The sequence below is a fragment of the Emys orbicularis genome, chromosome 2 (genome assembly GCF_028017835.1).
Source record: "Emys orbicularis isolate rEmyOrb1 chromosome 2, rEmyOrb1.hap1, whole genome shotgun sequence".
NCBI classification, from domain to species: Eukaryota; Metazoa; Chordata; order Testudines; family Emydidae; genus Emys; species Emys orbicularis.
The window spans coordinates 97,685,110-97,698,371 of NC_088684.1; the positions used below are offsets into that span (position 1 = coordinate 97,685,110).

The following is a 13,262-nucleotide window of genomic DNA, read 5'->3' on the forward strand; positions in this document are numbered from 1 at the left end:
TTATTTTGTAATTGCAGTTACTGTGATTTTTTTACCCAAACAGGCTGCTTATAGATCTGTCCTTGCCATATCTTTCAGCATCTGTAGAGGAAAAGTGGATGGATGCTTTAAGTCTAATTTCTGTTTTCTTCCTAAATTATGCATTTTCATCTTTAATAAGTAGCATTAATTGACAATAATGTATTTACTTCATTACTTATTTATTAAGGATCTTTTACCCAGAAATGTATTTAAAGCACTGCAGAAAAAAGGTCATCAAAAGTCTGAAACAGCATAGTAGCTTTAAATCACTTATTTTTTAAGCTGCCACACTGCTCTCTGAGTATATACTGCCTTCTCTAACTAACATGGATACCATTAAATTAATGGAAACATTGTCACATAATTTATTTTAAAATATTAATTAAATAATTTTTTTTCTCAAGTCTTCAGAAGTTACGAGGTCTGGGATAGTTTTATAAAACGAAGTACTAGTTAAAAAAAAATTGGCTGTTGCAGGCTGTACTGCTATCTACTAGTGAAAAATGAGATCACGCTTGTGAATTTATTTTATGTGGCTCAATTCAATTAAAAAAAATAGTTCTATGGGGATTCTTTGTCCTCCCTCACCCTCCACACAGAGACTTCTTATTATAGCTGTGTATATTTTTGTAAACATTGGCATGTGTGTTTCTTCAGCTCCCATCTTTCTTCTCCAAAAAGATCTTGCAGGTCCAGGTTTGAATGATCCAATTTTGTTTCCAGTCTTATTCTGAATGAGAAAATCCAAATGGGTTTTGGAATTCTTACAAACAGTTCTGGGAGAGCAATGGTAGCAGAAATAACTTTTTGTGAGAAATATGTAGAAATTGGTTCCAAGTCAAAGATCCAGCCATTTTAGGTCTGTGTAGCTAGACATAGGCAGGCATCAGGGAAAGCACAAAGAAATAAACCACATTCATATTATGTAGAAGGAAAAGGCTCTTTTATCTCCATACAACTGACAATTTCATACAAGAGCGGGCAACAGGCTTCCTCATCTTTATTTCAATTCAGTACAAAATCTACTGAGCCATTTGTGTGTTGTTACTGGACTGGATCTGATCTCGCGTCTTCCAGTTAGTAGTGGTTGTGTGTGCCCAACACTTTGGAGGCCCTTTGTGATTCTTTAGTATTGATGCCTATAAGGCTGTACAATATGCATTTTCAATTTAACCTGAAGTACTGGATTCCTGAGACATGGCACTGGGCTCTTGTGAATCAGGATACAGAGAAACAAAATTCACCTTATGTAACTGCAGCAGGTACTGAACTGTGAGCTACAGCAGAAATGGCATATTCCTTCAGCCACTGACCTGGAAGCTCAGGGAAAACTGCGGGGAAACCTGCCTAAAAATCTTGCAACTAACAAGATTGTATTTTTCAGAAGAACTGACTTTAGGCTGCTGCTAGTTACATTTCTCTTGCAAGAAGCAGTGTCAAATTGGGGCCACTTGTCTCTTTACATTTGATCTCACCTTTTGATATTCATATAGCAGAGCAAAATACTCGAATATTAGAGGAAATGAAGATGTGAATATTTTGAGAGTATTTATGGCTGCTTAAAATATGCCTTACAACGTATGGCATAAAGGCGTAAAAGCGGGCTAAGTTCTGCCGTGCCACGCAGTGATTGCCATTAAAAAGTTAACCCTTATCGATAGTTAATACATAGAATCTAATCCAGATTCCACTGAAGTCAATGAGTACTTTGCCACTGATTTCCATGGAAGCAGGATTGGATCCACCGGAATAGGTCAGATACTTCAGAATTTCCCTGTACTTGGAATTTAAAAAAAAAAAAATGTGGCACTTCAGAGGCTGTGGCATGGCAATTTGTTGATTCTTAAAGTTGAGCACTGTTAATGTCATAGGTAACAAACTTGGTGTCAGTTATTGAGCAACTCAAAGCATTCTAATTAGGGTTGTCAATTAATCACGGTTAACTCATGCAGTTAGCTCAAAAAAATTAATCACGATTAATCGCACTATTAAACAATAGAATACCAATTGAAATTGATGAAATATTTTTGTATGTTTTTCTACATTTTCATACATATTGATTTCTATTGCAACACAGAATACAAAGTGTACAGTGCTCACTTTATATTATTATTTTTATTATAAAATATTTGAACTGTAAAAATGATAAACAAAAGAAATAGTATTTTTCTATTCACCTCATACAAGTACTGTAGTGCAATCTCTTAATCGTGAAGGTAACTTACAAATGTAGATTTTTTTGGTTATATAACTGCACTCAAAAACAAAACAATGTAGAACTTTAGAGCCTACAAGTCCACTCAGTCCTACTTCTTGTTCAGTCAATTGCTAAGACAAATAAATTTCTTTACATTTATGGGAGATACTGCTGCCTGCTTCTTATTTATAATGTCACCTGAAAGTGAGAACAGGCTTTCACATGGCACTTTTGTAGCCGGCATCGCAAGGTATTTACATGCCAGATATGCTAAATATTCGTATGCCCCTTCATGCTTCGGCCACCGTTCCAGAGGACATGCTTCCATGCTGATGACGCTTATAAAAAAAACAATGTGTTAATTAAATTTGTGACTGAACTCCTTAGAGGAGAATTATATGTCTCCTGTTCTGTTTTACCCTCATTCTGCTGTATATTTAATGTTATAGCAGTCTCGGATGATGACCCAGCACATGTTTGTTTTAAGAACACTTTCACAGCAGATTTGACAAAACACAAAGAACGTACCAATGTGACATTTCTAAAAATCTAGCTAGAGCACTCGACCCAAGGTTTAAGAATCTGAAGTGCCTTCCAAAATCTGAGAGGGACAAGGTGTGGAGCATACTTTCAGAAGTCTTAAAAGAGCAACAATCCGATGTGGAAACTACAGAACCCGAACCACCAAAAAAGAAAATCAACCTTCTGCTGGTGGCATCTGACTGAGATGAAAATGAACATGCATTAGTCCACTCTGCTTTGGATCGTTATCGAGCATAACCCATTATCAGCATGAACACATGTCCTCTATAATGGTGGTTGAAGATGAAGGGACATATGAATGTTTAGCATATCTGGCATGTAAATATCTTGCGACGCCGGCCACAATGGTGCCATGCGAACGCCTGTTCTCACTTTCAGGTGACATTGTAAACAAGAAGTGGGCAGCAGTATCTCCCCTAAATATAAACAAACTTATATGTCTTAGCAATTGACTGAACAAGAAGTAGGACTGAGTGGACTTGTAGGCTCTAAAGTTCTACATTGCTTTATTTTTGAATGCAGTTTTTTTTGTACATAATTCTACGTTTGTAAGTTAAACTTTCATGACAGAGTTTGAACTACAGTATTTGTATTAGGTGAATTGAAAAATACTATTTATTTTGTTTTTTTACAGTGCAAATATTTGTAATAAAAAAGTGAGCACTGTACACTTTATTTTCTGTGTTGTAATTGAAATCAATATATTTGAAAATCTAGACATTTTAAATAAATGGTATTCTATTATTGTTTAACAGCACGATTAATCGTGTAATTAATCACAATTAATTTTTTAAATCAGGCGATTAATCGCGATTAATTTTTTTAATCACTTGACAGCCCTAATTCTAATCTAAATTGCACTGGTTTGGTATTCTGCAGATGTGGAAAAGGAATCTACTACAACTCCCCTAGTACATCCATGTGTTATAAGAGGGAATGTGGTAGTAGATTCAAAGGGAGTGTAGCCATTTAAAAAAGGTTATTTCAGAGTGTGTGTCAAGGGGAAAGCTCCACCTAGGCAATCCTGTGCACCCAGAAAGTACTAGGAGTGCATAAGCTGAAACAGCACCTTAGTAGACAATCCATTTGTGCTTCTGGAAGTGCGCATACAGCCCTTCAGTCTTGCAGAAGCTGTTCAGTCCAACAACAGAGTCATTTCCATAATGGAAAATATATATTTATATGGTATTAAATTGTTAGTTTTTGTAACAGGTAAACATGGTTTATACACTTACAATATGACAAATGTGACTACAGCCTGATGTAATCATAACTTTAGTATTTTCCTTTATTTAGTGGCATAAAAATCTTATTAATTAGTGGTAACAGTTTACCTAAATCAATAAAATTTGTTTTTGCCTGAGGTTTATGTAAGTATAATATATTCTTCAAATATTTGTCTATAAGTTCATGATTCATATATTTCCATATATTTTATACTTTCCAAAAAGTTTCCAAATTTAAATTATTAAAAGTATACTTTCAGCATTGACAATATACGTTCAGATTTCAGTTACTGTTTGGCTCTCTATTGACTGTGCCTCCCATTATGTTGATTTGATTTACTAAATAGTTTTTCATATGTATTACAATATATTTCTTCCGAGAGGGATTTTCTACATGAGTTGCTTTCCCTTGGCTTTGCCTGATTTTGTGGGGGTACAGTCGAAGTTAATCAGCACTGAGGCATAACAACTTGCAGTAATAGCTACAATCAAGGAATGAACTGAATCTGATTACCACAGTGGGTTGCAGCTAGAGATTGGCCCAAACTAAACCCCGCTATTTGGAAATTTTGAATCTGGATCCCAACCTTTAGAGTCTAGAAATGCCTTGTTGATAAAGAAGATTGACAAGGAGCATTCACAAGAAAACTGCATGTTTCCTTTCAGTGGGGTTGTGTTTTTTTCCACCTGTCATGAATTTGACTTCAGGAGACATGTGGCTTAAGAATTTACTCACTGCTTTCAAAGTTTTTCCGTAAAAGTCCTCCTTTAACTATAGTGACATTAGGCTGGATTCATGAACACAGTATTGATTTGTGCACATTTCTTTTTCTCTTTTAGATGTTTGTTCGAGAGGCAGAATGGCTTTACATTTACCATCACCTCACAGATCTGTCTTATTTACTGTTAAATTTATAAGACAAACCCATTGTTGAACCTCTGGGTGCTGGAACAGTTCAGTACTGTAAGAAAATGTATATTTTTGACAAAATAAATTACCTCAGGAAAAATGACAGCCACTGTATGGTGCTATAAACGACATTAAACTTGGACTTTATCAGACAAATAAGGATGTGAGTTCTAGAGTTGAGTTTGCTCCATTCTCTTCGTTTCCATCATATTGATAACTAGGGACTGTAAGCAAAAGCAACCCAGTTAATCTTAATAATCAATATGGATTTAAAGCAACAATAATGTTTCTTTTCAGATAACTTTACATTAAAATTGTTTTTAAATTAAATTATTTCCATCAAGCAGGACTTGCTGAAAGATACTTTCTGAACAGCCTTCCCCCACCCAGTCACCCACACAGAGAGAGTTTTGCAACTGGGAAAAGTTGGAGGCGGTCCTGGGTGTGTGAGTTGATTTCTAGCAAAATGAGCTTTTTTACACTTTTCACCTATTTCTAATCAATTCAGGAGCCATGGTCCGATTCTTTTTTTAGAAAAGGTCCACAAATCAAGGCAAAACAGTGTGGGGGGGATTTTTTTGTTTGTTTTTTGCTGGTTTTGAAACTGAAGTTATTAGTCCTAACTCAATCATAAAAATAGCCTGTTGATCAAAGACTTATTTCATGTTGTACCTTCTTTTGAGTAAAATATTTCATGAATTCCACTGATGTCTTTGTTTATGGTTATTTTCAGAACTGGAGGCAGAGGAGTGGTGCAAACATCTTTGCATAGAGTGTCTAGGAACCAGGCTAAATGATATAAGCCTTGGGGAGCCAGATTTGCTTGCTGCTGGAGTCCAGAGAGAACAAAATGGTAGGTAGCCATCTGATCTGGCCCTTCCAAATATTTCTGAATAGTTCTTCCTAAAGGTGAACAACAGTCTACATTTGTTTTTTCTTCACATCTGCTATAATAAGGAAAAATTGACCAGATGCAAGGAGGAAAGAAAATTCTGACTAACTCTAGTAGCAAGTCCATGACAAATATGATGTGTATATATCGAGAGAGAGAGAGAGAGAGACAGACAGACACACACACACACTATGGTCACATTTGGGAAATTAATATCATGACTTCTTTGGACAATGAAAGAAAACAGCAGACATTCTAAAATAGTCCCTGAAGAAATTGATGAACATTTGAAAAAGTCATCCTTTGGGTCAGAAAACATCTTCTTATTATATATTCATACAGTGCCTAATACAATGGTGCCAGGGCCTCTAAGTGCTACCACATACAAATAATAAATATAATGGTGGGGCATGGTCCACTGAGAAGAAAGTCTCTAGCTTTCCAGTAAATGTACAGGCGATTGGATGTTGGTGGTTGAAATCCGCAAGAATTAAACAAAATCTTCTGTTATACAATCATATAACATCCAAAATCACAGCCCTCTTTTATCAAACATTCTTATTCCTTGGAACAAAGTCCATGCATTACTTTAACAAAGTAATGCAAAGAAGCTTAGAGCTTGTCTATACTTACATTTTATAGCGCTCTAACTTGCTGGCTCAGGGGTGTGACAGTGCTTTGAAGTTTCCTGTGTAGCCATGTCCCCCAATAGTTATAAAATAGAACCGGTATCTGTATCTTTGCTTCAGCTTTGCAAACAAAATTACATCATTAAATTACGGAAGGACTACCATTTTCTCAATATTATTTTATTTATTAACTTGTGGTAGTGTCCTGGATGCATTTGAATCCAGTAAATGAAACATGCAGAAATCCATAAGAAATTAGACATCCTACTAGTTCTAGGAAAGGATGTTGCTCAGGTCCATTTCAGATAAATCTGGGGCCTTTGTGAAGCTGTTTGTTTGGATCATTCACTGCAAGACACAAGATTTAGCACGTAATATGGTTCACCTTCACAACTGCCTCAGACCACTATACTAAGTACAGGAGGATGGATTGACAGCCATGTGGGGAGGTGAGGGTAATCAGGAATATATCCAGGAACAAAAACACAAACAAACACTCTTTTTCTATCATCTGCCATATATGTATAAGTTATTATATTGTAGAACAAGTGTGTATGTGTTTGAGGGGGCAGTTATGGGAACAGTAGGTGGAGGTTTCCTCAAAGATGAAGAGGAATAAACCTGTGATCTGCTCAAATGGGTTGCAATAAAGGAGAAACATCTTTATTCCCTAGGGGTCTCAATATATCACCACAGAGCTGTGAGTCAGTGTCCTGCTGCTTTGTGTCATAAGCAGTGAATATCACAATGAGATTTCTCAGCTTGTGCCTGATAGAGTGGGACTTTCATGACATAGGGTCCCCTGAAGATCCAGGCTGAACAGCTCAGTCTGAATTGGCCTTGATGCAGTTGCTGTAGTATAACAGTTAATTGTGTTGCTACTGACTACTAAAAATTGGCACATGTAAAAATAATTAGCATCTTTATTGTCCTGTTGTAAATAAATGGAATGAAACAAATACAATTAGCTTGGAGGCATGGGGCCTTGGTGTGGATCACATCGATAAGACAGCAAGGGGTATGATTAGTGGTACCTCTTCAAGCAAAGGGGGGTGAATGAAATCAAAATGTCAAGAACATTCTGTACTGAGTCATTAGTTACAGTACCTCAGACAATGCAATTTTGATACATATGCCCCAGTATAGAATTCTCTATTTAAATTAGCATCTTTAAAACTCAAAGTTGCTATCCTAGTTAGTTGCTTAATGCAAAGCAAGTGCTCATTTTCTTAAAATCCCAGTAGGATGTACAAAGAAGACCAGATGCTGCTGCTATTGGCATCAGTCCACCCTTTTGGTTCACATAGCTGCCACTGTAAGAGCTTGCAGGTGCGCTCAGTTGTCTTCAACAGGCTTTTGGTTTTTGTTTGTTTGTTTTTTACTAAAATAAGTTAAATAGAACTGTGGACCTTAGGAACTAAGATTACCTTAGTTTCTCTAAACTTGGAGGCCTTATTCCTAACATGACAGTGTAATGGAAGAAATTAATAATTTCTGAGGAAATAATTTGGTGATCTGTGATAGAAATGTCAAATTTAAAAATTATTTTTCTTTAATCAGTGGTACAAAATAATGAGTTCTACCAATTTGCAAGATTCTAGCTCATAAGGGCTCACTTTCAAACATTGTAGCTCAAAGGGCACTTGAAATCCATAGAAAGAGTGATGAGCTTCTGATGACCTGAAATTGAAAGGTCAAAGTTTAAATTTGCAGCCCATAAAGAGCCACAGTATGTAACAAATTTCAAGATTCTTGCTCCCTGTGAAAATGGCTCCCTGTGCTCCCTGTGAAAATGGCAATTAATTGTCAGACTCAAATCTGTTACAAATGACTGCATTATATAGGTGTTATGTAATTGTACTTAACACTTACATAGCACCTTTCAAGCCAGTACTTTATAAGCATTAATATCCTCACAGTATCCCTCTGAGTTAGGTTAATATTCATGCACAGAGTGACAGAAAAAGATGGAAAGACACCACCTGAATCTTAGCAGCAGAGCCAGGAATAGAACCCATAGTCTCTACTCTTAGTTTCCTTTTCTTACTACTGGCATGTACTGTTTTCTGAAAATTTTCAGGGCTATTCCCTCAGGAAGGGTTGGATATGGCTGAACAAGAGGTACCGATCTGTTGGCTCTTGTTAACAGCTAAGGTTGTGACAGAATTTTCAGTTTAATTAGACTTTGGGTTCTAACTTACTATTGATGTTTTGTAGACAAAAATAATTGCAACATGGTGACATGATATAACATCACAAAGTTAATATCTTTATATCCTGGCAAGACAGTACTGCCAGATGCAATCATTTGCAAATGGCCCCATATCCCTAAACATCTGCTGAACATACTTTGCCACAGTGAGGTGCAGACTTTACTGATAGGTAATTACTGCCACTTAAAGAAACACTAACTTAATAACAGTTTTCTTTCATAACTAATCTGGTTTTTCCATGGTAGCATTCTTAATATGTTATGTCCCGCATCTCCTCTAATATTTCCATGCTACACTCCCTTTCTCTGGAGTTTGTGAATTCTGTGTTGAGATCATTTGTATTCCATAAATCGGTATGGCCAGTTAATGTAGATTGAAAGGGCAGGGGAGCACTTGCCATATGAGCCAAGGAGGTGGGGGAGATGTGGAGATAGCAATCCATCCAAGATAAGGAAGAATGGAGTTCTCTGTCCCCATTTCCCCTTGGTTTAGCTCCTGGTTATGGCAGAACAGCAGCTGGGAGGGCCTAGCTTTCAAGTTTTGTGGTAAGTTGTGTGACAAAGAACAGAACCTGTATTGGTGGCTTCCGGGCAGATTCAGTGGCCTCAGAAGCTTGCTAAGGTCCTCAGTGTGACCACCCTTTCTCAGTGTAGCGGCAAGGGTCACAGCCTACCGAGCTACTTTCATCACAGGCCAGTATAGGAGGTGGGAAGGGGGGATACCCCAAGGTCTCTGTTGCTCCTTTGAGCTAGTAGGCGCAGTTGAGCCTCGTCTGGACCAAGGTCTGCTTCCCCTCTCAAAGGGGTCTCTGTAGAGCATGGGGGAGGGGGGAACCCAGGCCCACCCTCTACTCCGGGTTCCAGCCCAGGGACCCTAACATTAGTAACTGTTGGCGGCTTCCCCTTCACCACTGGAGCTGCTTTGATTCCCTGGGCCACTTCCCCGTGGTCCCCTTTTTCTAGCTTCACCCTTACCTCAGGCTTCAGCAATGCTTCCTCTCCTCCAGCTCCTTTCACCTGGGCTCCCCTGAAGGAACTGGAAGGAGAGCTTTTAAGCAGTATGAGTGGGACTTTGATTGGTTCCAGCTGTCTCCATTAGCCTAACAGCCTTAACTGGTTAATTGGCATCAGTGTCTTAATTGGCCTGGAGTAGCCTTTGTTTGGCTTGAGGTTGAGATCCCTCCTTCCACCACTCTCTTATATCCTTCTGGTTTGAGTCTGTCACATATCCATCCCCCTGCTCAACACCAAGGGGTTGGGCAAACTTGGGTTGTCATGCAATGCACCTGTGACAGGCCATCCGCGTTGCCGTGGTGACTTCTGTCTCTGTGCTGTATTGGAACTGGAAGGGTTGGGGGGATAAGAACCATCTGGTCACTCTCGCATTTTTTCCTTGTTCCGCTGCATCCACAAAAGAGGCGCATGGTCCGTCACGAGGACAAACTGCCCCCTTAGCAGGTAGTAGCGCAGTGTTTCCATGGCTCACTTAATGGTGAAGCATTCTCTTGACCACTGCATATTTCTGTTCCCTTGGGAAGAGTTTCCTACTGAAGTAGAGGATCGGGTGTTCTTCTCCAACCATCTGGGATAGGACAGCCCCCAGTCCTACTTTGGATGCATCTGTCTGAAGGATGAACCCCTTAGTGAAGTCTGGAGCTCTGAGTACCGGGTCACCACAGAGGGCTGTCCGCAGAGCTATAAATGCCCTCTCTGCTGTGTCAGTCCAGGTCCCCGAGCTTCCCTGGTGGCAAAATGGGGAAATAAAGCAATGGTAGTACCCCACTACCCCCAAAAATACCCAGACTTGTTTCTTGCGAACCGGTCGGGGCCAGTTTTGGATGGCCTGTAGTTTGAGTTGGGGTTTTACTATGTCTCGTCCCACAATGTAGCCCAGATATTTAGCCTCCATTAACCCTGTGGTGCACTTGGCGCGGTTTGCGGTAAGGCCAGCGCGCCTTAGGGTATCAAGGACAGCTTCCACCTTTTCCAGGTGGGTTTCCCAGTCCGAGGTATGAATAAACACATTGTCCAGGTAGGCGGCTGCGTAACTGGCATGGGGGCGCAATAGCTTATCCAGAGGTGCTGAAAGGTAGCTGTGGCCCCATGCAGACTGAATGGGAGGATGGTATATTGAAAGAGACCCTCTGGCGTGGAGAAAGCGGCTTTCTCTTTTGCGTCTTCAGCAAGGGGAATCTGCCAATACTCTTTAGTTAAGTCTAGAGTGGTCAGGAACCGGGCATTTCCCAGTCTGTCCACTAACTCGTCTATGTGGGGTATAGGATATGCGTCAAACTGGGACACCTCAGTCAGCTGACGGAAGTCATCGTAGAGCTATCCGATTTGGGTACTAGCACGATCGGGCTAGACCACTGACTGTAGGACTCTTTGATTTTCCCTAACTCCAGCATTTTCTTTACTTCTGCTCCGATTTCTTCTCTCCTGGTAGGGCCTCATTATTACCTTGGCCGTGAGGTTTGTAATGATGTTGTTGTATGTCTCTGTTGTTCGACCTGGCCAAGACAAGAATACGTCTTGGTTCCGGTTGATCATCTTGGACACCTCCTTTCTTTGGGCTGGTGTTAAATCGGGAGACACCCTCACCTGTTTGGGGGGGAAGGGGTTGTTCTCCTGTGGTGAGTCCTTTTGGACAAATACACATACTTCTTGGGTATGCCATGGTTTTAGAAGGTTTACTTGATACACTTGTTCTTGTTTTTTAGTCCTGGTTGTCTTACCTTGTAATTCACCTCTCCTAATGTTTCAACTACTTTATAGGGCCTCTGCCACGGGGCCAAGAGTTTACTCTCTGCTGTGGGTACTAACACCATTACTCAATCTCCGGGTTGGAACTGCTGAACCTTTGCTTGGCGGTTGTAGTGAGTTTGTTGGGCTTTTGGGGCCTTCTCTGGTTTTTCCGGTACTATGGGGGTAACCCAGGTTGTAATGTCTCTCATTTGCAAAACATGATCAACTATATTCTTCCCCATTTTGGGCTCCTCTTCCCAAATCTCCCTGGCTATGTTTAGTATGCCCCGGGGGGTGGCAACCATATAATAGCTCAAAGGGAGAGAAACCAGTGGAGGCTTGGGGAACTTCACGGATGGCGAACATAAGATAGGGCAACAAGGTATCCCAGTCCTTTCCATCCCTACTTACCACTTTTTTTTTTTATCGTGGCTTTGAGGGTCTGGTTGAATCTCTCTACCAGACCATCGGTTTGCGGGTGGTAAACTGAAGTTCGCAGGGTCTGGACATGGAGCCGGGAGCAGAGGTCCTTCATCAGGTTAGACATAAAAGACTTTCCTTGGTGCATTAGAATTTCTTTTGGTAGCCTTACCCTGGCGAAAATTTCCACTAGCGCCTTTGCTATGCACTTGGAGGTCGTGTTTCAGAGGGGAATGGCCTCTGGATACCTGGTTGCATAATCCAAGATGACAAGCACATATTGGTGGCCTTGAGTCGTCTTTTCTAGAGGCCCCACCAGATCCATGGCTATTCACTTAAAGGGAATCTCAATGATTAGTAGGGGTACCAAAGGAGCCCTTATATGTGGGCAAGGGCTGTGCAATTGACACTCGGGGCAGGAGGCGCAGTACCGCCGGACATCCTCATGTACCCCCGCCCAGAAGAATCCACGCAAGATCTATGCCTGGGTCTTCTCTACTCCCAAATGTCCCCCAAAGAGGTGACTGTGGGCGAGGTTTAATATTGCCCTCTGATGTTTTTGGGGTACCAGGAGCTGGTTTACCACTTGTTCCTGTATTTGTATCACCCGGTACAGGAGGTCCTTCTTAATCATGAAATAGGGCGCTGGCTGTCGGGCCTTTCCCTCCACAGGCACCCCATCTATCTCGGCCACCTCTTTTCTGACATTATCATATCTGGGGTCTTCGCTCAAAAGTCTGCCTTCTGGGACCTATCGACCTGAACACCTAGGAACTGGCCTCTACCTCCTTGGTCAGTTTGGTAGTATTGGGGTTGGGACCAGCCTCTACTTCCTCTTCCCCTTTGGGGGTCTCTCCCTCAGTTTCCTGTGCCTGTCGGCCTACTAGGGCAACATTCTGTCCCTAAAGTAGGATCCAGGTGCCCAAAGCCTTCGCCACCCTCCTTTCCCTCTGAGTTTTTCTGCCCTTCCTGGGGGCGGGGAACAACTCTTGAGATATTTCAGCAAAAAAGGGGGGGGGTGACTTTTTGTTAGGGATCAAGTATCAGAGGGGTAGCCGTGTTAGTCTGAATCTGTAAAAAGCAACAGAGGGTCCTGTGGCACCTTTAAGACTAACAGAAGTATTGGAACATAAGCTTTTGTGGGTGAATGCCCACTTCATCAGACGCAAGTAATGGAAATTTCCAGAGGCAGGTATAAATCAGTATGGAGATAACGAGGTTAGTTCAATCAGGGAGGGTGAGGTGCTCTGCTAGCAGTTGAGGTGTAAACACCAAGGGAGGAGAAACTGCTTCTGTAGTTGGATAGCCATTCAGTCTTTGTTTAATCCTGATCTGATGGTGTCAAATTTGCAAATGAACTGGAGCTCAGCAGTTTCTCTTTGGAGTCTGGTCCTGAAGTTTTTTTGCTGTAAGATGGCTACCTTTACATCTGCTATTATGTGGCCCGGGAGGTTGAAGTGTTCTCCT

General features: G+C 40.7%; 1 protein-coding gene across 2 annotated transcripts in view; it reads left to right on the plus strand.

The window, feature by feature from the left end:
- Positions 1–13,262, plus strand: part of DOK6 (docking protein 6) — a 424,139-nt gene that overhangs the window by 242,359 nt on the left and 168,518 nt on the right. For both annotated transcript variants that reach the window (XM_065399655.1, XM_065399656.1), the window contains exon 4: positions 5,631–5,750. In XM_065399655.1, coding sequence (XP_065255727.1) covers positions 5,631–5,750 — 120 coding nt within the window. The remainder of the gene's footprint in view (positions 1–5,630; positions 5,751–13,262) is intronic.